Source organism: Lytechinus variegatus, chromosome 17, assembly GCF_018143015.1.
Source record: "Lytechinus variegatus isolate NC3 chromosome 17, Lvar_3.0, whole genome shotgun sequence".
Taxonomy (NCBI): domain Eukaryota; kingdom Metazoa; phylum Echinodermata; class Echinoidea; order Temnopleuroida; family Toxopneustidae; genus Lytechinus; species Lytechinus variegatus.
In genome coordinates, this window is record NC_054756.1 from 22,507,523 (window position 1) to 22,533,484 (window position 25,962).

At 38.2% G+C, this 25,962-nt stretch overlaps 2 protein-coding genes across 2 annotated transcripts in view; both read right to left on the reverse strand.

Annotated features, from left to right (window-relative positions):
• Positions 1-2,771: 2,771 nt before the first annotated feature.
• LOC121430900 (aqualysin-1-like) lies at positions 2,772-16,022 on the reverse strand. Its single transcript, XM_041628328.1, has 8 exons — positions 15,806-16,022; positions 14,949-15,086; positions 10,159-10,282; positions 8,431-8,537; positions 7,212-7,353; positions 6,649-6,839; positions 3,909-4,080; positions 2,772-3,050 (listed from the first exon to the last, which is right to left on the reverse strand). The coding sequence occupies exons 1-8, from the start codon at positions 15,920-15,922 to the stop codon at positions 2,890-2,892; spliced, it is 1,152 nt and encodes a 383-aa protein (XP_041484262.1). The 5' UTR covers positions 15,923-16,022; the 3' UTR covers positions 2,772-2,889.
• Positions 16,023-18,069: 2,047 nt separating this feature from the next.
• The window catches only part of LOC121431421 (poly(U)-specific endoribonuclease-like), a 28,871-nt gene continuing 20,978 nt past the window's right edge, over positions 18,070-25,962 (reverse strand). Inside the window, exons 4-6 of the mRNA XM_041628988.1 lie at positions 19,381-19,580; positions 18,771-18,991; positions 18,070-18,323 (exon numbers count right to left, since the gene is read on the reverse strand). Of these exons, the coding sequence (XP_041484922.1) occupies positions 18,102-18,323; positions 18,771-18,991; positions 19,381-19,580 (643 nt within the window). The 3' untranslated portion in view covers positions 18,070-18,101. The remainder of the gene's footprint in view (positions 18,324-18,770; positions 18,992-19,380; positions 19,581-25,962) is intronic.

Here is a 25,962-nt window from a genome sequence, read left to right on the forward strand (position 1 = left end):
CTTCAATACAAAGTCCAAATTAAACAATGGATAGGGCCTATTGGCTATTTGTAAGTAACAAAAAGAAGGATTATGCAAAATGGTTATTTTTTTATTTACCGCATGGAGAAAACGGAAAGGGGGAGGGGAGTCCCGGGGGGAGTCATGGCTGATTCGGCGCCAGAGAAGTCACGGTGAAGTATATATGCACATCCTGGTCAGTATGCAAACGATGAGACTGATATGAAATAGGGGATTTTCTATTTGAATATCACCCATTTGTGCACATGACTGTTTTGTGAAAAAAAATAAGCGAAACTTTAAAATGTCATAACTTTTTTAATTCTCAGCATTATGCAAGTTTGATTTTTCTATATTTATTCAAATCAATATTTTTCTGGGGTTGGCTTGACCTTTAATAAATATTTGACTTGCAAAAAAGCATTAACTGGATTTGCTTGTTATCACTTAAACCAAAATACGTGAAACTATATATAAGATTTTTTTTACCACGGATAAAAGGGATGGTCCGGGCTGAAAATATTAATATTTGAATAAATAGAGTGAAATTCTCAAAGCATTTCATCAAAATCAGATAACAAATAACGAAGTAATTTATTAATATGTTGTGAAAACAGTATATGCACATCGTCATGAATATTCGTTAGATGGGCTGATGATGTCCCCACTTTCCTTTTCCTTATCTTATTACATGAAATCATATGTTTCATTTTTTCATGACATGTGTAAATGATGTGTCTCCTTTATGATGAAATAGGTTGCGGCAATAAATAACGAATGCACTTAATCAGGCCAATCCAAGTTTTTCAATTCTTGGTAGAACAATTTTAAAGGGGAATGAAATCTTTGGAACAAATATGCTTGTGTAGAAACAGAAAAATCAAAGAATAAGAATAAAGAAAGTTTGAGAAAAATCGGACAAATAGTGAGAAAGTTATGAGCATTTGAACATTGCAATCACTAATGCTATGGAGATCACCACATTGGCGATGCGACAACGATGTGTGATGTCACTGATGAACAACTTTCCCTTTGATGGACTATAAAATACCCTCAAAATGTCTCTTTTTGCTTTTTCTTATGATGATACAAACTCTTTATCCATGATGTATTCTTAAAAAATATGTATTACATGCCCTCATGTAGAAAGAACACATGATTTATAGATGTGATAAAAGAGGCAATTCAAGTGAAATATATACTAAAGTAATGGGGAGAGTTGTTCACAAGTGACATCACGCATTTTTATCGCATTGCCAATTTGCTATCTCCATAGCATTAGTGATCGCAATATTCAAATGCTCATAACTTTCTCATTATTTGTCCGATTTTTCTCAAACTTTCGTTGATCTGTTTCTTTGATTTTTCTGTTTGCACACAAGCCATCTTGTTCCGATGGTGTCATTCTCCTTTAAATAAACCTAAATACTTTTCATCTAATAAAATACAATAGAACAACTGGGGATATGACATCAGCAGCCCACCTAATAAATATTCACATAGACACGCCTAGACTGCAATAATGCAAATCTTAAAAAATCAATGACTTCGTTATTTGTTATCCGATTTTGATCAAATTTCCAACATTTTGCTTTGTGAATTTTACTCTATTTATGGATATCGTCAGCCTAGACCATCCCTTTAATGCAATATATATATATATAAACATAATATAGGGAAAAAATGAAAATGAGAGAATAATAGATCTGTAGCTTCAGATAAGACCCCTCTGAGCTGTTATCAATTATGACACTTATTTATCTATCTATCTATCTATCTAATAATTTATTTGTTAATAATGTATTTATTTATTTATTCACTTATTTATTATCATCTTTTTTTGTGGGGGGGGGTGTTATGTACTCTCTTCGAGAGGAAATCCACCTATTTCAAAGCCAATTACAGCCAATCACAGAGGAGGGGGGGGGGGGGGGGTGGGGGGAGGGTATATCGGTGCAGCTTTAGTGGTACTTTTTGTATTATATTGTATGTCTCCCTCTATGTTATGGTTCTAAAAAGTAGTTTAATAAAAGTAGTACATATACCAATTTGGCATCCGGTTGTGTGTGTGTGTGTGCGTGAGGGTGTGTGTGTGGGGAAGGGGGGGGGGGGGTGGGAGGACATTTATGCGTACGGATATTGCATATCTGGAGTCGTTCATACTAAAATCTCAACCAGGTTTAATACCCTGCTTTCTGAAACAATTGACCAAATGATACTAAATAAAAACATCGATTTCCGATTAAATATTTATTCTCATCTTGGATCCGTCATAATGAGTACGGCCCAAGAACTGTCGAATATTCCCAGTTTTCGTTGATGCTAAGGCTTGGCCGAACAAGAGAGTTTGTTTGATTTTAACGAATTTCAGTTAATATTAAATAAGAAAATGTATTCTCATCATAGAGCAGTCACCAATATTTATGGTCTAAGAACCTTGAATATATATGCTAAGCTTTCTCCTGATTATGCTATATTTGGGTTAACATAACGATTATATGATTTTTTTTACGATTTTCAGTTTATACAAGTAAGATATTTATTCTCATCAGGGATCCGTCACTAATGATTACGGTCCAAGAACTATCGAATATTCCTAGTTTTTGTTGATGCTATGGCTTGGCCGAACTGAGAAGAGTTTATGTGATTTTAACGAATTTCAATTTATATTACATAAGATATATATTCTAATCATGGATCCTTCATTAATGATAAACGTCCAAAAATCTCGAATATTCCTATAGTTCTTGTTTATGCTAAGGCATGCATGGCCGAACATAGAAGAGCTTATGTGATTATGTGATTTTATACGAATTTAATTTCCTGTGAAGTTATTTATTCTCATGGTGGATCCGTCACTAATAACGGTCCAAGGACTGTTGAGTATTCCTAGTTCTCCCGGATGCTCAGGCTTGGGCGGACATAGAGGAGTTTGTTTGGCGTTCCGTCTCGGAGACCTGTGATCTTATCCGGCGAGGCTTCGTCGATCAAGGTGTTGCGAACATCTTGCGGTGCGACCCCGCGGTCCGCCATCAGTATGGCTGCAGCTCCTTTTGCAGAAGAGGAGGATAAAAATAGGGGTGGATGAGGAAGGATATCTTAGAATGTAATTATCAGAGGCATCGATCCTGGATGTGATGGTTAAACATATCGAGTTGCCCCCCCCCCATAATATTCACACTTTGGACAGTCATGTTGGAATTTTATGTTTTGGGGGAAAACTATTATCGAAATCATTCAACTTGTCATAAAAGTACTTTTGTTCAGCATGTTTTGTTTTTCAATGTCAAGTTTTCGACAGATTTTCGCTTCGCGCGCAAAATTCTGAATTATAATTTGGCGAGTTTTCTTTCCACTTTTGCCCCCCAAAATGAAGCATAGATCGAGGCTCCCGGTACTTATGTCTTGTGCCATGTGGTGTAAGATTGCCTGAGAAGTAGACAAGGTACTTGGATAAATTGCCAATTCGTCCACTGCCAACTCGTCCACTCACCACATGGTCTACCTTTAATTGGTCTAATGCCATTCCGTCCATCAACAGTTCGTCTAACAACCAATTTGGTCCAATAACCATTTGGTAGAATCAGCACTTCGTCTAATCACCAGTTAGTCTATGACAATATCGTCTCATAACCAGTTGGTCTAACATTCGTTTTATTTTCATCAATTTTCCCACGTAACACTTAGTCTAGAAAGACGAAAGGGTATATGCACTAACTGGCTAAATACTGGACCAACTGGTTATTAGACAAAATGGTGATTGGTGGAATGGCAATTAGACCATGTGGACATTGGACAAACTCTTGGTAGACCAAATGAAAGTCGACGAGTTTGCAATTGGACGATATGAAAATAAATCTGGTACTTGTAGTCAAAGTAAATAAAAAACGAGTCCTAACCATACTTACCTGCAACGTGAGGGCAGGCCATGCTGGTTCCGGTTTTCGTCGAAGTTGCCGTGTCATCATCGTTTCCACAGCTGACGATGTCGGTTCCCGGGGCGAGGATGTCGACACAATCTCCGAAGTTGGAGCTTGGTCGGATGGAATCGTCTGGTTGCGTGTTACCAACCGTGATGACCTTTATAAAGAAAGGAAGGAAGAAAGAAATAGAGAAAAGAACAAAAACATAAAGGAAGGAATAAAAGAAGGAAGGAGAGAACGAAAGAAAGGAACAAAGACAAGAACAAAGAAAGATATAAAGGAACATAAGCAGGTATCAAAGAAAGAAAGAAATGGTGAGAGAGAGCAAAAAGGAAATAAAACATATACAGAAACTCGAAATTTGAAAGAAAGAAATAAGTAAAGAAAGAAAGCAAGAAGGAATTAAAAAAATACCCAATCAATAGGGGGCCTGTACAATAAAAAAATAAAATAAAAAGTTGCTTTTGCTCACAAGCAGCGGTTCACTCAACGTGAACATTGATTATAACGTGTGCCGACCACCGATGTGATGTTAGATGCGCCCGTTAGATGCTTGTTACCTTATCTATCATATATTGAGAAAACGATAAGTTATTCATTTATTTAGTGTATTGCTCAACAGGGCACCCCAAACAAATGAATCGAACCACCACTAGCATTACTAGTGCGTTATCAAACACCTTTAGAAAGCATAAAATATGTTCGCGTTGGAAGAGCTACGAAAAGTTATGTAGCAATGTTGATTTGATTTTATTGATTTCCGTTTCACAACGTAAGTATGATAAATATAACATGACAAGGTCGAAAATACTGCAAAACATAATAAAATATATATAACATAATCTTAGTTAAGGAACACAATTCAACAAATAAAAAAACCTAATATGACATAGACATTTGTATTTTAAAGTATGTTGATATGGTGATAGACCTGCAGGATGTAGAAAAGAATGGAAAAAAGGAGGAGAACGGAGAGGGCTTCCACTCCTCCCATGCTTCTTATAACTTGGAGGTGGGGCGGGTTTTTTTTTTTTTTGGGGGGGGGCCTTTTTTTTTTTGCTTTAACATGTTTAATAAGGAGCAGAGCGTATAGCGTGAACCGATTCCGCAGAGCTCCTCCTTTTCAACAAAGTGGGACCCCGTGCAAAACCAGTATTCATTGATTTCGCTCCTCCTCGATTTCCCTTCATCTCCAATTGGGAAAGAGGGGGCGGTGGGGGGGGGGAGGAGGTCGCATCCATTGAAGAGTGGACAGCATCTGCGACAATGGTCCTGAAAAAGCACCTTAAACGGGGACTCAAGGACAGGCCAATACGACACTCTAAACGATTGAACGTGGACTTAATTGTGTAGATATCTCTGAGTTTAAAGTTTTATTCGGATTGATAAGACGTTTCGTGTCGCCATCATGAGCCGTAGTATTATCAAACGCTATCATATCGTCATTCCCAAAGGTTTATTCATGAAAATTGAAAACGTTACGGCTACGATATACTGCCCAATTGCGTCGGCTACACATGTACCGGGGAGACTGGTCTACACCAATTTGTCTACTACCATGACTACTCGTTTGGCTTCATCCCAGATGGTCTAAGCTAATTTCGTTAGCAAATAGTCAGTATGACATTTTTGTTTAATTGTTACTTAGTCAACCACTCTGTCTTACTTTCATCTGGGCTGTATCCATTTTGTAGAAAATCAAATTTGGTCTTACACAACGTAATGTTTTTTTATGGTTAGACGAACTTCGTATATGGACCAAACTTTCATTAAGATATTAAGTGGACGATAGACCCATTTGAAAAAGGAAAAGTTGACTACTTGGGTGTTGCGAAAAAAACTTACATTCGATTGCAAGTCAATTTTAGGTCCCTATATCAATCTAAGTCTTGCAATTAATTGCAAACTTAATATCGATCACTGATCTGCTTCTGACGTCAACAAGAGTGCATTGATCTGTTTTTTCGTGATTGATCTATCACTTGCAAATTAGATTTTGCAATCGCTTGCAAATGTTTTCTTGCAACACCTCCGAAGTATGAATTAGACTGAGTGTACCGTAAACCCAAGGCCATTTCGGTCAAAATGGTAGATCAAACCGACATGGCCCATTAGCAGTTTGAGCCCGAGTTTGAGATTAAGAAGAAAAGCCTGTATTAAAGGAGAAGTTCACCCTGAAGAAAACTTTGTTGTAAAAATAGCAGAAAAAATAGTAAAGAATATTGGTGAAGGTTTAAGGAAATTCCGTTAAAGAGTAAGAAAGTTATTAGAGTTCAAAGTTTTGGATTCGTGACGTCATAAACGAGCAGCTGTCCCATGTGTTATGTAATATAAAATGCATGAATTTCAAATTTTGTATGGTTCCTGATGACTTAATTTTGTTTTCTATTCATGATCGGGTGTGAAATGATTTGTCTATTGATATACAAAAGTAGTAACAGTGAAAACCATTTTCAATTTTCTGAGAAACTGACATTTCATTGATATTTTACCATTCGCTATGTAGGAATGCTGCTCGCATAATTATGACGTCACAAATAAAATAGTTGAAATTCTAATAACTTTTTTTTTCTAATAACTTTTTAATTACTTGATGAATTTTTCTCAAACCTTCGGCAATATTTTTTAAATTATTTTTTCTGCTATTTTTACAATAAACTTTTTATCAGGGTGAACTTCCCCTTTAAGTGAACATAAATGAAACACACGTGGGTGAGAATCTAACCTCGGGGATATTGCCTGGAATCAGTCGACATGCGTCTCGTCGATCATTGCCGGACGACGTGAGCACGACGACGCCGTAGTCGATGGCCCTCTGGACGGCCTCGCCGAACGCAGACGAGTCGAGGCTGAGCGACAGAGAGGCAACTACGTTTTGCATCCCTCCCGTTTTCATCTGAGCAACATAATCGACACCTATAAAAAAAAATAAATAAATAAATTCCATTTAATATTGGCGTATTATATTCATTGGACCATTTGGTCTGAAGGGGCGGCTTTTTAACAGTCTATTTTCGAAATCTATTTCCCTGGGGCCGCAAGGGGGGGGGGGGACTTCAGCCCCCCAGTTTTTCAAAAATCGTGTACAAAAAACATCTAATTGTGATTTTCTGTATTGTCAGCCTCCCCCCTTCACACACATTTTTAAAACCGTTTCGCGGCCCATTTCCCGTCATTTTTTTTTCTCGTTCTTTTGCTAGCAATAATTTAATGTCTCTTTTTTTTTTGGGGGGGGGGGATTGACCGTCCCCATCTGGAATCGGTGTCCAAATACAGAGATATATTTACCTTGTACAAGAGAATCAGTGGAGCAGTAACCCATGCAGTCGCAAACTTTGACCGCATGTACGTTTGCCTTCTTTGCCACACCGTACTTTGTTCCGGCTGCTATTCCAGCACAGTGCGTTCCATGACCGTGGCAGTCGGCGTCCTGACGGTGAGGGAAAGTATCAGAACGCGTGTGTGGGTGTGTGTGAGGGTGAGTATGTGTGAGTGCGTGTGAGGATAAGAGGAAGAGCGCGGGTGCATTTGTGTTGCATGGAAGAGGGAGGGAGAGAGAGAGAGAGGGGGAGGGGTAGAGTTGGAGGGGGGGGGGCGTGAAGGGGTGAGACAGAGATAGTAAGGGAGAGAGAAATATCAAATAGTTATAAACTCGGATCACGGAAGGCCCTATACTAATGTTATGATCAATCTGAAGCAACAGAAAGTAAAAAAAAATTTGAATAGTATATTTCCTGGGGGGGGGGGCTTTCACAAAGATTTAAGTATTACTTAGGTCGCACTTAAATGTCGACGCGTACAAGATATGCAACGCGCAATCTTATTGATCAATACGCGGTAGTGCGCGTCCTCTTGGCATGATCTGACCAATGCTGTCATGCCTTTTATACTGCGCGCAACTAGGCATTTAAGTGCGACTCTAAATCATACTTAAATCTTTGTGAAACACCACTTAATAAAAACAACATATATGATAACAGCATTAGGGCCTATTTAAAAAAAACACAAGGATGGGAATTTGTACACACTTCGCCCAACAAACAGCAAAGTTGAGGTAAGGCGAGGAAAGAAAACTTAAACCTTGCTTAGAATTACGTTATTGTAGTTGAACCCCAAATACGATTCACACAGTTATTAATAGCTCAATGTGAATTAGCCCTATAAATTGTAGAGACCTGGGGGCCGTTTCATAAAGCTGTTCGTAAGTTAAGAGCGACTTTAAGAACGACTGGTGATCCTTTATTGTGGTAACAGCATATTCATTAGCGATGGTTACGCGCATAAGAAAGGATCACCAGTCGTTCTTAAAGTCGCTCTTAACTTACGAACAGCTTTATGAAACACCCACCTGGGCATTTTGATCAATCACAAGGTATTTACAATGGAAATCAAGACAAAGTTGTTAAAATTTATTTTGCTTTCATCTGTTTTTCGATTTTTTTTCTATCTGGGAATCGGAGACAAGAAATATCTGATTGACCTCCTTGTAGCACTATACTCAACTTACCACCCCTGTCACAAATTTAGCAGCATGTATAGCTCTTCCTTCGAAGTCTTCATGAGTGATTCGAACCCCGGTGTCCAGAATGAAGATGTTTCCCCCTAGACCAGAGGCTGATGGAAATGAGACGAGACTGATTGAAACAAATAGCTTAGAAAATCTATGTAATGAAAAAAGAGCATTGATTTATATTAAAAAAAGAGACACACAATGCGCGTTGTTATGACTATTGTTATTTTCATAATAATTATCACCATCATTATTTTCATTATTCGAATCTTACTACTGTTATTATCATTATGATGTTCAGTATTCTTTATTTTGATAAAGAAAATATTTATGTTTAGAATAATAATGGTAATAATGAGTTTACCTTTGAGAATTTGTATTCATTATTTGATAATTATTGGTTAGTTTCTATCTTGTGAATTAGTTGATTTATATAATAATGACAGCGGTAATAATGGCAGAGATAATGGCAGCGGTAAAAATGGCAGGGGTAATAATGGCAGAGGTAAAAATGGCAGGGGTGATAATGGCAGTAATGGTAATAATAGTAATAATTGTCGAAAAATCCGCCGCATGTACACAGATTGAATAAGAAGTGCGTGTCACGGTTAGGCATTTCACCATATCATTATGACTTCATCGGTCTAACAATGCTATTTACGAATTTGGTGGAGGTGTACCATGAAGGCTTAGAAAAAAGAAATCAAAGGACAGATTTTTTTTTCAATTTATCAGAAGCAAAATGAAACTGCACTGTTCTCATTCATTTTTTTTTAAACATTCCTTTGTCTTTTGACTGGTTCTTTTGATCTAAAGCTTTGCCAGGTCACGAACGATGGTGGTTGAATATTTTATCCTTATGTGTATGGAGTCTACATTATTCTTTTGATTATGACATGACAATATTACATGGCAATGAGCATGCATTCCCAGGTTGGGCACTGAATTTGTAACCTGTGAAAATCAATAATAATCTTTTTTTTGCCCGGTAAACCAATATGGGGTCGATTGGGGTCTGGGTCAGATTCTTTGAATAAAGAAGACACTGGACCTTTACCGCTGCATTCACTATGATATTGAATATAAATGCCTTGATCTGTTGATGATCATAACCCTTGCCCCTTTTAAGCGGGAGTGCTGTTTGGTATTTTGCACACCATTAGCAGCACCCTCATGGTAATTAGGTTGGTATGCTGAAATGTAGAGATTGACACACATCTCTGTTATTTTTGGACAGAAGAAAAAAGTTAACTCTGTTTATTATCTAATTGTTAATGTTTTTTGTATTTTTTCAGACTTAAGAAGTTCATTTATTTAGAATAAATCTTTTTTTGATCATTTTCTCACTTCTGAGCAAATCCCCTTTCATTTTGGAATGAAAATCGTTTTTTCTTGACTTTTTAACAAACCAGTACCCCCCACATCTCTTTCCATTTTTTACCTTCGCCAATTTTACCTCTGCCATTTTTACCTGGCACCTATCCGGCACCGACACGACCGATAGAAACATAAGTGAGGTATGGAGCAAGGCAAAGAGAAAAAAAAGTGTGGGGGGAAGGGGGAGCCAGACACAGACAAAAAGACAGAGAAGGAGAGAGAGAGAGAAAGAGAAAAAGGGAGAGGGAAGGAGAGGAAGAGAGAGACTCATTCACAGACAGTGGGTAAAAACGTATGGGAGGATGATTAATCAGTTAATAAGTTGATGATTGATTGAAGCTATCTTACGCATTGTGTCGTCATTATCGAGAGGGGGGTCTCGTTGGTTAACACGGTCGGTTCCCCAGTTCTCAGACTCTACCTGGGTAAAGTAGTCCTCTTCAACGAATCTCACACCGTCAAGAGAGCGAACCTGACAGGAATAGTTAAAATCATTGTAAATAAAACAATACTTGGAAACAATAACTGTAAACAATAATTGTAAACAACAATTGTAAATAAACGGTTTATTTCCGATTCGTGTATATCCAGTTCGTCCAATTGCCAACTCGTCTACTAACATTTGGTCTAACATCAGTTCGTCCACTCACCATTATGGTCTACTTTCATTTAGTCCAATGCCATTTCGTCTAATAACCAGTTGGTCCATTAGTCCATATACCATTTGTTCTAATTAACTTAAGTGTTGCTTGTGCAAAATGAAGGAAAAGAAAATGGGTATTTGATCAACTGGTTCTTAGACGAAATGGTAATAGACGAACTGTTGATTGGACGAAGTGAAGATTGGAACAAATGGTTGTTAGACGAAATTTTGGTGGACGGAATGGCAATAGACTAAATGAAGGTAGACCATGTGGTGAGTGGACGAGTTGGCAGCAAACGAACTGGCAATCTACCTGATAAACAGATGAGTAATTCTTGAGAGGGGGGTGTGGTTCAGTGATATTCACTGCCATTCGTTACAAGCTACCAAATTCCTGATTATAGTCGATTTGACAGTCTCATAGGCTCAATACACCAACCTAGAAATGTTCTTTCCGATGAAGTTTTTTTCTTGATTCGTGTTCCTAAGGGGTCCTAGAACAAATTCAGCTTGGTTGCCAAAAGTTGCCGTTTGGGCAATTTTGCTAATTTGCATAAATCCAAAATGGCCGCCAGATGCCATCTTGAAAACCTAACTTTTGAACCCCTGTCCACAAAATGATGAGTAATGACTCGTTTTAGGGGTTTAGAGATGTGTAGAACTGATTTCTGTAATCATTTTTGCAATATAAGGTCATCTTCAGGTCAAATCCAAGATGGCCGCCATATGCAATCTTGAAAAATTGACTTTTGTTCCTCTTGCCCAAGAATGACGAGTAATACCTCTACTTAGGGGTTTTGGGGTGTGCAGAATCCATTTCTGCTTTCTATTTTGCAATATATTGTCATCTTCAGGTCAAATCCAAGATGGCCGCCATATGACACCATCTTGAAATATCAATTTTTGAACCCTTTGCCCCAGAATCATGCATAATAACTCTATTCATGAGTCATTAGGTATGTTGATTCAATTCATGTAGTTATTTTGCACAAAGGATAATCTTCAGATAAAATCCAAGATGGCCGCCAACCGCCATCTTGAAAAATTACTGTCTGAGGCTTATACGTGTTAGAACTAATGTAAAGGGATTTCAGTAAGATACTCATTTCTTTTATTAATTCTCAAGTTTTTGTCCCAGAATCATGAATAATATCCCTCTTTTCGCGAGTTATTTGGTATGTTCATTCAATTTCTGTTCATAATTTTGCAATGTAGGATCATCTCCAGGTCAAAATAATCCAACATGACCACTAAACGCCATATTAAGAAATAAAAAAAACTACTTCCGAGACTATTGAACCTTGAAGAAGTGCTGTCGCTAATAAGGTTATTGTTATGTATTGGAGCTCATGTAAGGGGATTTCAGTGAGAATGATTCATTTCTTTTAATCACTCCATTTTTAGTTCGAGGTCAAGTCATGTCTAAGATGGTCAGATGGTTGATAGATTTCGTCATTAACCGCTTACTTTAGAATTAAACCATTCAAGGGTTGGGCTATGATTTCGGGAGTTTTGATCCATTTTTTATTTCTGTGCAACCATACTTTTCCAGTGAAATTACTTTAAAGTATTATTTGAATTAAAAACTGATTTCTCCGTATTTTTTTTCAAAAAAATTGATTTAATTATTAACTTCCTTTATAATTATTATTGGACTTTTCCTCCTGACAAGAGCCATTGACTTGGTCAGCAGGAGTGCACTCTTTAGCCTCCTGCAGAAGATAGGCTCCCCAAGACTGTTCCACGGTCAGGATTGTTCTCATTCGTGAAATGTTTTACGGAAACGATGTCGCCCCTGCCTCTCAAGAAGTGGGAGTACAAGACCTAGTCATACATAACAGCTGCCTGTCTTGTGCATGTAAGGGGTTTGGACCATCCATCAGACTTTGAGACAGTCAGAAATCCTGATAGACTCAAGACACCGACTGTCCTCCAGATATGTATATCAACAGCACACACTCGTCTGGTTATGGTGGACTCCTCACCTACCTTGGACCGACTATATGTCTCTTGTCCCCTTTCACAGGACAAGCATATAAGCATCAGGATTGTAAAATTTGTCTCAGTCATGGCCAAGCTCCTGCACGGAAGTAAGTCCTGGAAAACGTACGCCGACCAAGAAAAGTGGCTGAACACCTTCCATGTCAGCTGCCTCGGACGTATCATGCACGTTAAATGGCAGGACAAAGTGAAAAATACAGAGGCCCTTCAGCGTACGTGCTAGCACTAAAAGCTTATTCTCGCTCCTTAGTCAAAGGCACCTCAGGTGGTTGGGGCATGTTTGCCCCATGAAACCTTGGCGAATCCCTTCTTGGATTCGCCAAGGTAAGCTGTGTGATTGGTCTCACCCCATCGATAGATCACACCTCCGTTTTAAAGACACATGCAAATATGACATAAAACTTGCCGGCATAGACACTAACACTTATGAAGGTGTAGATGATAGTCGCCATCCATTCTACGGAGAGCTACTAAGTACAGGGGTCAAGACGTCAGAAAATAATCGGAATGCTAAATTGGCAGACCAAAGGCCTAGGAGGAAGGCTAGGGCAGCATCTCTAATTATAAACGTGTCTCAGCGTCATCCTCCTTCATCTGTAAAAATTTGCTCTAGAGACTGCCACTCTAGAGTGGAGCTCTATAGTCACTCTCGAAAATGTAAGGCCTAGCGCTACACCATCGTCTTTTAAGGCGCACTGATGCCTACCAATCATTGGACACATTGATTTAGAAAAATAATATTGATAAAACACTTTCAAATTGAAATAAGACCCTAAAAGCCTCTTCAGTACAAAGGTATGAATGGACCTTAAAAAATACACTCGAAATGGATAGCCCAAACCTAAAGAGGATTCATTCTAAGTTGAGCAATTAATGTTGAAATGAACTTGATAATTAATAAAAGAAATGAGTATTCTTACTGAAATCCCTTTACATTAGTTCTAACACGTATAAGCCTCAGACAGTAATTTTTCAAGATGGCGGTTGGCGGCCATCTTGGATTTGATCTGAAGATTATCTTTTGTGCAAAATAACTACATGAATTAAATCAACATACCTAATGACTCATGAATAGAGTTATTATTCATGATTCTGGGGCAAAGGGTTCAACAATTGATATTTCAAGATGGCGTCATATGGCGGCCATCTTGGATTTGACCTGAAGATGACATTATATTGCAAAATAGAAAGCAGAAATGGATTCTGCACACCCCAAAACCCCTAAATAGAGGTATTACTCGTCATTCTGGGGCAAGGGGAACACAAGTCAATTTTTCAAGATTGCATATGGCGGCCATCTTGGATTTGATCTGAAGATGACCTTATATTGCAAAAATGATTACAGAAATCAGTTCTACACATCTCTAAACCCCTAAAACGAGTCATTACTCATCATTTTGTGGACAGGGGTTCAAAAGTTAGGTTTTCCAAATGGCATCTGGCGGCCATTTTGGATTTATGCAAATTAGCAAAATTGCCCAAACGGCAACTTTTGGCAACCAAGCTGAATTTGTTCTAGGACCCCATAGGAACACGAATCAAGAAAAAAACTTCATCGGAAAGAACATTTCTAGGTTCGGAAAATGTCAAATCGACTATTATTTCTGACTAAGCTTTCGTTGTAATCCCCCACCCACTCCCCCCCCCCACGATACGATGAAGACAAATCTTGATCCAGTAGGATTACACAAACACTAGAACATGAATAATTTGAAAGAATCTAATTCATGATAATTTTGTTTTGTCATATTACTCATATAATATATTGTATAAAATACAATGATACACTATTGAATTCAACTGTATGCATGGGATATGGACATTGTAGCAATTTAAAACTTTATCTCATGTTTTCATATCAGCCTTACCACTGATATAAATGCAATATCAGCGAAAAGAACATTCGACCATTTTCTGTCAAAATTTATTGAAACGAAAACGTGTTGAGATAGCACTACACGATGTACGTCAACTTTCTTATCTTCCCCTGCTAGAGAGAAAACTGTCCTAATGTGTATTTACAGTGTATTTCTACCATGTGAATATGTGATACATACAATTACAATGTTCTAATTCAACATGAAGATAAATTTACACTGTGGAAACCTCGAGAGTTAAAGCGTTCACATTGCAATGTGTTCACATATTCGACTGTGCACGCGTATGCAATGTGTATGTGTTAAATGTATCAAAGTCAACGTTGCTATGGTGATTTTATATTGTATTTCACACTGTTCTGTCTAGAAGGGTATAGAAATCCTGTAATTACGAACATCGGAAATATATGTGTTGAGTGTGTGTGTGTGTTGTTGTTGTTAAGGGCGGCTATTATGGGCAGGGGAGAGGGCCGCGGCTACGCGTTCAGTTTTGACTTGTGTGCTCGGGTGTGCGTTATTTGTATGTTGGGGTAGATACATGTGGGTGGGTTAGGGTGTGTAGGGGTGTGGGTGTGTATATGTTAATGGGGATGGGAGTGCTAGAATTTGAATATTACCCAGTCAACCATGTCGTCTTTCAAATCGACGATGACGGCGTTGATGGCGGTGCGCAGCTTGGTGACGTCGTGAGGGTGCTGATCAAACAGGACTGCATCGTCGAGGTTACGAGCGAAGTCGTCGACATTTACATGACGCTAGATGAAAAAAAATCCTTGAAATTACTCTTAAGTGAAAAAAGAGTCTCCTTCCTGACAAAACCTCTATAAACCTAAAATGATTTTCATGTGTTCCTCCTACACAGTATTAAAATTTGAACAAAAAACATGTTTCGTTGAGTTCAGAAATTAGTTTGTTAGCGATTGCTGTTGGAAGACAAACATGTTGCTTGTGTAGTACATTGAATTAATTCGAAGTAGAGTTTCAATTTTTATCTGATTGCTGAGATAGCTTCAATACTTGAAAAGAAGGAACCAGGGAATCAATGGCTTTATGTTCTCTCCGGGGGACCTCGATGCCTTACCATAGGGCAGCCCTACCAAGCCCTGGTCACCGACTGGAAAAGATTGTGAATCCGATTATTATCATAAAAATCAGGTTTATTAGTTCAAATGTACTGGATAAATAAAGGGGGGAAGAGAGAGAAAGAAAACGTATTGCTGAACGTTTCAATATAAAATCGCAAGAAAAATAAAAAAAATTAAGCCCTATACTCTAAAATGCAAGGATTTGAAAAACGTCCATAAAGTTGAATGTTGTTAGGGACCAATCGAATTCTGGATTCAGTTTCAATCTTAATTAGTTTTAATTATCGAGGGATTGAAATTTAAATCCTTTGAGTTATAAACAAGGAAACTGTATAATTGAAATTATATCCTTTGATAAACAATATTTCCCCTTTTTAGCCCTGACCTACCTCTAACACCACGATGTGACGGTCGTTTACCTTCCTGGGCGCTTTACGAAGGGGAGCAAGCTCCCGGCCCCAGACGAGGGCGACAACCAATAGGAAGACGATGACGATACTCTTCATGACTTTATTTTATGTCCAACTATTGAACCTGGAATATGTTAGTATGAAATGGCAAAACCATATGTTTAATTCTGCTAAGTAACTACCACTGTTGTCGATACGTAACGGCATACTTTTCAAGGGGGGGGGGGGGGGTGAAACAATAGATCACCCCCCTTGAACAATAGATTCACATCGGAAATCGACACCCATGGTTACGACGATGGTTAGCGGAAGAAGGGGGGGGGGGTGGTTTTGGCTGAATAGGCTTTGCCCTCTCACAGATAACTGTATTGACTCTTCTTCGTATATGATTCTTTTTAAGGATGTTTATCTTTCTCCTATTTTCTCAGCTGTGGATTTCTGGAAATGACGTCAGTCAATATGATAAAGACGAGTGAATATTTGGTAGAGCAAGGGACATTAGTATTATTGTTACCATTATTATCATCATTACCATCAGCAGCACCACCACTATCATCAACATTATCATCATCATCATCATTATCATCAATATTATCAACATCACAACACCACCATCATAATCATCATCACCACCAACGCCATCGTCGTCATCATCATCGTCAATATCATCGCCATCATCATCAACATCCAAATACCATCACCAACACCACCATCATAATCATCATCATTTCCACCACCATCACAACCACCATCATCATTATTATAATCACCATCACCATTATCATTGTCATCATCAGCATCATCTTCATCATCATTATCATCATCATCGTAATCATCACCATCCCAACTCCACCACCACCACTACCATCACCACCATCATCATCATCGTCATCATCATCATCATCATCAATTAATTTATGAAATAAATCATTTATCACGTAAGAAATTATAGATTTTGTCGCAAGTCATGTTTTCATGTGGTATTTCACCCATTCTTCACAATATCGTGTATTTCATAGTCAAATTATTCTCACTCTTGTGAAATTTTTATTACATGTTGTTTTATTCTATTTTATTCGTCTTCTTTATCCAGAGCCAGGGTAGCCTGTTCGGTGGTTGACTGTTTTCAACCATGCAGGGCCCTATACCATGTATACATATAACAAAACACGTTATTTACAACACATAAGAAATCGAAATTATTATTTTATAATGCTATTACATAGAGTGAATGATTTCAGTAATAAGACAAGAACCAGTATTGGAAGTTAGGAGGAAATCGAAGAAATACAGGTATGAACTTGACTTACAGGTTGCTTACGTTTTTATAACAATATTATTGTAAACTTATATTAAATTGAGTGAAAGTGCAAGAGGGATTTAGAAATTGATATATTAATCATAAGACTTCATTGAAAGTGCCTATATGTAGAATTTTAATATACCCGATACACAATTTGCCTGTCGTCAAGTAGAAAACAAGATTCACATTACACAAGAGCATGTAATTGTTATTATTCATTATTCATTGGACTTAGTCACGTTATCCTTGTTACGTAGCAATTTTTACATTTATTTTTACAAGCATATATCTTAACTAAACATAATACATAACCATAGGTCATATCTATATTAACGATTCATTTGTAATTGTATGCTTCATATCATAATAATATAAGATTGTATAGGATTGCTATCTTAAAAACATCAATTTGCCCTATTTATCTCACTGCAAGGCTAGCTAGCAAAAGGACACAGAACAAGTATAGCGCATTGTGAGTTGATGTCCTATTCGTTGATGTATACCATTTACCTTGAGCGAGCCAAATCATACGGAGAACTTATCATGAGAAGAAATATAACAAGCAAATGGGCAAAAGAAGAAGAAGATGAAAAAGAAGAAGAGGAGGAGGAGGAAGAAGAAGGAGAAAAAGAAGAAAAAGAAGGAGAAAAAGAAGAAGAAAAAGAAACAGTAGAAGAAAAGAAGAAGGAGAAAAAGGAAAAGAAAAAGAAGAAGCCTTTTTTTACTTTTCAAAGTAGAACTTTATTCACAATCAAAATTTTACAAATAAAAAACATGTACTTTACACTTACAGTGACCGCATTTCAACCATTGTTATAGAAGTAACATGTATCACATGTATAGCGGCAAACACTAAAAACAAGAAGAAGAAGAGGAAGTAGAAGAAAGAGAAGAAGATGATGATGAATTAGAAGAAGGAGCAGGAGGGGGATAATCCAAAATATATCATTTTGAACACAATCCATGAAAGTCTTACACATAGAAATAAGCTGCACCAAGTTTGTCGCCCTCATGCGTCCACGTTCTTATAGCTACGTTTCGATCGTTGATTTTAAATCTACACAGATTGTTTGGTCGTGCGATGTAACACGTGGTGAAGAGAGCGAGCTCGAACTCGGGACTGACACCGTGTATGATGGAGGACAGGGTTTTCACCTGGCCCAACCAGTTAAACTGGAGAAGAAGTTGATTTGGCTGTAAAGAGAGAAGGGTGAAATAATCAAGATCGATTGACAGGTATTCAAACATCTAAAGAGAGGTTGTAGACGCTTGGTTCAGGATACGAACTTATTATATTACAAGATTTAATTGAAATAATGGCACAATGCCTATAATAATGACAATGAATATGACAGTAATTACAAGAGTAATAAAAACAGGAATATAAATTTATGTCATTTTCCAAATTATTTTCTTTTTTTTGTATGCCACAACTGAAATGATTTGCAGTTTGGTTTCGGTTCGCGGTACCGCGCTATAACTTGTACTTGTGCTGTCTAAGCCCTCGTGCTGACAGTTTACTCAACATAAAATAACGTGTAAGCAAGTCAATGACACCATGCATGTTGAGAAAAGATACCCACTTTACTCCACACTTAGTTACCCTGATATTATTATCACCCCACACAAAATGCATCTAACCTGCTTTTCACGGGTGTAGCCATAGTAGTTGAGATTTCCCGCTCTTTCCTGGAGACAAAATTGTATCCAGTTATGAAATCCGGTCACAGCGCCATTTTTCATCTCCCCCACGAACGTGTGCTCGAATGCCGAAGAGTCCAGGACGCCGCCAGACCGTGAATAGAGACCGAACCACGTAGCATTCAAGAAATCCTTGAATTCGGTTTGAGAAGCGAAATGTCCTGCGTATCACAAAGGGAGGCAAGGCATGAGCATGATGAGCGGGGACAATGATGGCAATTTTAGTGTGTGTGTGTGTGTGTGTGTGGGGGGAGGGTGGAAATAACAAATAGGGTGCATTATTTTTTTTTATAAAGCATAGCGAATGAAACAGCACTCGCTTAATGTCTAACAAACGATAAATTTAGCGATTATTAAGGGTATACACAAGAAAGTTAGCTATCTTTTACAGGATAGTCAAATAAAAAAAAAGTCTACCTTATCACCACGACTGGTATCGTTTTTCTGAAGACAGTTGGGTGCATTCCGTACGTCTAATCATTGTCAAATAAATAATGGATATATAAATCATTATAATGGATATATAAATCATTATAAACGACACTGCTACCTTTATTGTGAAGGAGATTGTAGGTCCTTTGAATGACGTCAGTACTGAAAATGGCCTCTAGAAATCGACTGATCTCTCGTTGTTTTGTGATCGTATTTCGCTCTGGCACCCCTGCCGATCGCTCGTAGTTGTTTAGAAGAGCTCGGAAGGGTGTGATAGTTTGACCATACAAGGCGGCTGGTAGGACGTTTGAAAAGAGACTGAAAAAGAATGTAAGACAAATACAGATGAATATGCAGAAATGCAGATAGATAGGAAAATAGATAACCATAATAATAAATATGTCTATGGGCAGATACATTTTAGATTTGAATAATATATGGTTTGTTCCGGGTAACAATACAGCGTTGGACCAACTTCGGGATTGTTTTTTTTTGTCCCAACTATACCACAACGTTTGAAGGCAACGTCGAATCATCGATAGCAGTGTACGCGCATACGTCGTCAGACAAACGATGATTCCAACGTTGTCGGCAAAACTGTTCTTACGTCTGGTAACATTGGTCCAAAGTTGGCTGAATCGTAAATTAAAGGTAAATGCTTGTTTTGGTAACGATATCGAAATGAGTTCGTACAGAATCCAATGAAATGACCACCAAAGTGTCTGTTTGTATGAATAAAACGCATGTGCCAAAGGATTCTGGAAGAAATTGTGTAATTGCTGAGAAATCAGCAAATAAGCACAGGATTCGGGTAGAGCGTCGGGCCCGACGCTCTAAGCAAGTCCCACGTGCACTTATCTGTGTAGGAGATCTTCGGTGTGAACATTTTTCAGCGTACTTTTCAAGATTTAACAAAGTTCAGTTAATGTAATTGTACCAGATCTAGATCCTCGATGATATACTGACAATTAAGCCTTGTTTTACAGACTTTCTCATGAAATCAGTGTTTACTGCAACTACTGGAATTTCTCTTTAAGACGTTGCTACAACATCAATGCGCAACGTTTAAGCATAGATGGATCATGAAAGTGCAGGTGCATACATCATTAGTCCAACGATGTTTACATTGTTGGTTTATATTTGTACGGCTAACAAAGCTCCGACGTTGGCTTGCAACGTTAGTCCAACATTGGCTGAACCGTCAACTACAGCGTTGCTGCATCGTTGTTGGGCAACGAGTGAAAGCGCCACTATCGAAAATGGGGGGGGGGGGGGGGCGAGGGTAGGGGGTAAAATGGTAATGTGTGTTAATTGTAAAAAAGTACCATACAGTACCATAGTATTACTATGGTATTACCATAGTATTACCATAGTATCCATGGTAAATTCATTAGTACTATAGTACTACCACAGAAGTACCATAGGGAATAGGAAAGTACTATTTAAAATACAGAAGTACTATAATGTACTATAGTACTACCACAAAAGTACCATACGGATAGGAAAGTACTATTTGAAAATACAGAAGTACCATAATGTACCATAGTACTACCATGAGTTACTATGGTTGATTTTAATATACTGAACAGAGGCCTCCTAACACATGATACTTTGATGGTACTCCATAGTACTTTCATGTTTGTCTGTGAAAGTACTATGGTACCCCATAGTACTTTGATGGTTCTCTGTGCTACTTGAAAGTACTATGAAAGTATCACAGAGAACTATGAAAGTACAGCGGAAGTACTCTGTATACTTTCATGGTATCACGGAGAACCATCAAAGTAATATGGAGTACCATATTACTTTCACAGAGAACTATGAAAGTACTATGGAGTACCATAGTACTTTAACAGAGAACGATGAACCATAGTACTTTAACAGAGAACTATGAAAGTACTATGGCACTTCCCCATAGCAGGCGCAGATCCAGGAATTTTCAAAAGTCAGGGGCGGCTATCCAGGGGGGGGGGGGCAGGGGGCACAGTGCCCCAACTTTTTGAAGCACTATAAAAAAATGCCCCTTGGCAAGAAAAATGCCCCTTTACAAACGCGTTCAGTGCCCCTTTCATTCCAAACAGACCCTTTGTGGTAAAGAGTGCCCTTTTGTCTTATTATAAGTGCCCATTCTTGTATAAGGTAAATTTTTATTCTTAAATCTGCTCATTTACTTCAATAACTCCATACATCTACTTGATTTGCTAGTTCAGCCCTCTGGACTGCCATACCCGAAAAGAACTCCCAAGAATTTAAAAAGCGCGAGCGCGCCCTCTCCCGTTCAGGCTTACTACCCATGATCACCGCGCAATTAGCGTCACTGATCTCTCCCCTAACTGGATATGCGGGGAGGGTCCTTTGTTTGAAGCCCGCGAGTTCTATTGTCCGCCATACCAGTTCCCCCAAAAGGAACGCGATCGCTCCATGAGCATGTGCATTGTGAGCGATATGCTAGCTGTCTGTACACTGAAGCACTCATTGCTTTTTATACAAAACTTCATATATTTAAGGTGCCAGAATTCGCAATTTTCTTGAAACCATGGTACTTTCCCAGTATACAATTCGGAAACATAATTTTGAAGGGGTTGGTGTTTTTCTCACCTACGGAAGAATGGATGAAATCCTTGACTTGTATAGGGGTATTTTGGAGGTTTTCCAAATAACCATCTTAGGATCGATATGGCGAGGACTTTCTAGGTTATGAAGGCTTATAACACCGGGCTTGAACCCCCCCCCCTTTAATTTTAGTCTACCCCACCCCCCAAAAAAAAAATCAAACAAGTGTAACACCGAAAAATTATCGCTTAAGTGAAAATTTAAAATATAACTTTCATATCTTATTTCTGATTTTGATTAAATTTTGAGCATTATTGTGTGTTTTTCTCTCTATTCAAATAATCATTTCATGAGGTGGACTCGCCCTTTAAAGAACAAGTCCACCCAACAAAAACTTGATTTGAATAAAAAGAAAAAAATTCAACAAGCATAACCCTGAAAATTTCATCAAAATCGGATGTAATATGAAAGTTATGGCATTTTAAAGTTTCGCTTCATTTAAAAAAACAGTTATATGCACATCTCGGTTGGTATTCCATTATTTTAACATTTTGTGCTTCCGGCAAGGAGGTCCAAAACGTCAAATTCGTAAAAATTGAAATATTGTATAATTCAAACTATAAAACACAAAAGAAATAGTGAGTAAAATCATTGACTCTCTCATTTGGATATAAATGGCTCGTTCATATCACTAGTTTTTTTAAATAAGCGAAACTTTGAAATGTCATAACTTTTTATTTTACATCCGATTTTAATGAAATGTTCAGTATTGTGCTTGTCTGATTTTTCTCTATTGATTTAAATCAACATTTTTCTGAGGTGGACTTGACCTTCTCTCTCTCTCTTTCCTTCTGTCACATCGATCGACCCTCTTCAATTATCCTCTACCCAGTTTGTTCATGTAGGCAGCGGAAGCGGGGGGTCCTGGTCCCCTAAATTTTAGGTGGGGGACAGACCCCCAAAAATTTATGTTGACAACTTTTTTTTTCTTTTTGCTTGTCAATTTTTTTCCTGCATCCCCCTAAATTCAGGTGGACCCCCTAAAATCGTTGTGGTCCGCCCTGAAATTCTGGTTGATAACCCTTTTTTTGATACTTGTCAGATTATTTCTTTTGTTTTGCATCCCTTCCTAAATTTTGGGTTGATAACCTTTTTTTGCTTGTCAGATTATTTTCATTGCGTCACCCCCTAAATTTCTGGTTGATAACCCCCCCTTTTTTTTTTGCTCCACCGAGACATTTTTTCTTTGAAGACATTCGGCATCTCAAAATAAGTTCTGTGAAATTTCTGAAGTCTGTAAATCCGTCTCTGTTGCTTAATGTCTTTTTTACGTACTTAAAAAAAGAGTTCTTGGAAAAAAATAATTTGATCTATTGTTGGCAGAGAAATATCACAAATTCACATGCCACAAGTTACATAAGCCCCCTAAAGTCCTAGTCCTATACCGTACATGTACCTATAGCTTGTAAATTTTATTGTCCTAAATAAAAGATAAATAATTTTCAGGATACCTTGTAGATCCAGTCCTTGTCCCAAAAATCAGTCTATTTCGGTCAGGATCTATGCTTTGCAAAAATATTTTTGATTAACTCCTCCGAAACGGCAGATTTTCAGTCTTAACTTGAGTTTCACAATACATGCTATACACGGTCAGTATTTTCGTGTCTCAGTCGTGATATTCTTCTGTCCAAACATGATTGATAAACTCATAAAACTTGGTGACATCTGTGAATATTAATAAACTGAATATTTATTTGAATAATGGTTTGAATTCATCACGCTTCAGAGAAATCACAACAATCGATAACCCCCCCCCCCCGGAGTTTTAAAGTTTTGGAAACTTGCTCTGGTAATTTAAAATTACCACACATGTATTTGAGCACATGGGACTACATAAAGTCTACAACTATGCAGTTCACCAGCTTGTCTTATCTGTGAAAAGTAATCCCATTTTCTCTGTTTCCACGGTCGTCACAATAAGTGCAATTATACGTGGCACAGGACGACATCTTAAACTTTGTATCAGGTATAAATTCACATTGAAAAGTGCTGTTATAAGAGTTGATTTGGTAAGTATAATTAAGAATTCACACTATTGCTGTGTACCAGACTCTACTACGATTTTGGTTTTTTGGGGGAACTCAGCGTGCGGAGGTACCAACTTCCGGTGCTTCAACACGGAATAGGCCAATCAGCGTTATTGTTCCCATCCAGGTAGGGGAGAGATCAGTGAATTAGCGTCCATCTTCCTCTTTTGCTTTCGGCAAGCCACCTATCAAGACGTGCTCAGATAAGTCTCCTAAGAGCTCAAATCTTTTTTGAGCTTTGGTATATTATTTTTGCTTATCTGTTGTGCATTCTCCCTTTTAAATTCAATCTTTCCGTTTGTGTGTAAGATTGTGTTCAGAATTTACACCTGGCGCGACTTTTTAGCGTGTTTTTGGTGACACTTAAATTGTTTTTCTAACGTTTGAGTTCTCGTCGCGCCGCATCGCTAGCGCGTTCGCGAGGCACCGGGCTTGGCCTGCCTACGTGGCAGCAAGCCTTCACCACCTGCCATGGTTATTGTTCTTCACGTTCAAGTGTGGTGGCTTTTGGTGCCGTTTTTGAATTAAATTCTAGACAGCCTTTACACTTTGTTGTCGAGGGTGTTATTGTTATTTCTTTTTGCAGGTTGGGATCTCCAACTCTGTTCCTTCCTTGCTTTCTGGAATTGATTTATTAAGATTTTCGATTGATTATTGATTGATTAATTCTTCAATTCTCTTTCCTTTCTGTTCTGAATAAATTTCTTGATTGATATTTTATTCACAGGCGGATCTTAAAGCTCAATTCCTTTTCCTTCTGTTCTGAATAAATTTCTTGATTGATATTTTATTCACAGGCGGATCTTAAAGCTCAATTCCTTTTCCTTCTGTTCTGAATAAATTTCTTGATTGATATTTTATTCACAGGCGGATCTTAAAGCTCAATTCCTTTTCCTTTCTGTTCTGAATAAAATTCTTGATTGATATTTTATTCACAGGCGGATCTTAAGCTCAATTCCTTTTCCTTTCTGTTCTGAATAAAATTCTTGATTAATATTTTATTCACAGACGCTTCGGGGATTGTTTAATTCGGCTTACGCAATTATACCTTGATTGATTGGTTATTCAATCCCCCCCCCAAAAAAAAAAATTTTTGTTCTTTACAGGTGGGGTCTCCTTCCTGTTAGAAATTTTTTTGACCTTTCCCGGAATTGTTTTCTTCGTTCAATTCCCTCTTCCCTCCTAGTCTTATATTTTTTACTTCGACAGGCGGGCTCTACGATTTCTTTTTGAGGATTTACTGTGTCGTTCTTCCTCTTGGAATCGTTACTAGAGACGTTCCTCCTTCCTCCTGTTCTGAATTTCTTTACCTTTCCACAGGAGGTTACATTTTTCCTCTTGGAAATTATCGTAAAATTTCTCTTATCTGGAATTGTTTGTCTCTCAATCCCTTTTCTTCCTGCTCTGAAATTCTGGTTTTTGTGTTTCTTCGCAGGTGGAAACTTCGTTCTCTTCTGAACTTGCATTCATTTTTGAATTTTTGTTTCGAATTTTTCCTTCGGGCACAAAAAATAGTAGGGGAACCTTGTAGGAGTTTCTTTTTTCAAAGTCTCCGACCTCCTTTCTATTTTCTTACAGGCAGATACCTAAACTATTCTTAGGTTCTTCTTCCTCCCTACCCCTCCCCTCTTGATTTGTTCTGTTTGCTCAAACAAATTCCTTATAGGAGGAGGGAAAGACCACTCCGGTCTCCACTTTTAATCTAAGCGAGATCTTTGTAAAAAAAAAAAAAAAAAAAAAAAAAATTCTTGTTTTTTCTTTTTTCAGGGTAGAGAGAGGTACCGATGAATGGGACTAACACAGCCCCAGAGGACCTGGTGCCCTCCACGGGGACCGTCCCGATTGCAAGTTTACAGAAGTCGGCCGCCTCCAGGCGAGTAGGAGGGACGCCGCGGTGAGCGCCCGGCGGCGGTGAGTATGAGGGTGCGTCGATCAGCATTCCGAATTTGCGGTCGGATGCTAAGAGAAGGAAGGCCGAGACTGTGGTGCCACGGTCTCGGACAAAGAAAAAAGTGGTAGCCAAGGCTTCCAAGCCTAAACTAGGTCCTGCCGCCGCAGCA

Bases quoted from the DNA above. Each gene is read 5' to 3' on its own strand.
- LOC121430900 (XM_041628328.1), bottom strand. From the start codon at position 15,922: ATGAAGAGTATCGTCATCGTCTTCCTATTGGTTGTCGCCCTCGTCTGG. The intron at 15,087-15,805 runs GTAGGTCAGGGC...TTTTTCATCTAG, and splicing joins GTCACATCGTGGTGTTAGAG to CGTCATGTAAATGTCGACGA. The intron at 7,354-8,430 runs GTAAGTTGAGTA...CCTCACCGTCAG, and splicing joins CTAAATTTGTGACAGGGGTG to GACGCCGACTGCCACGGTCA.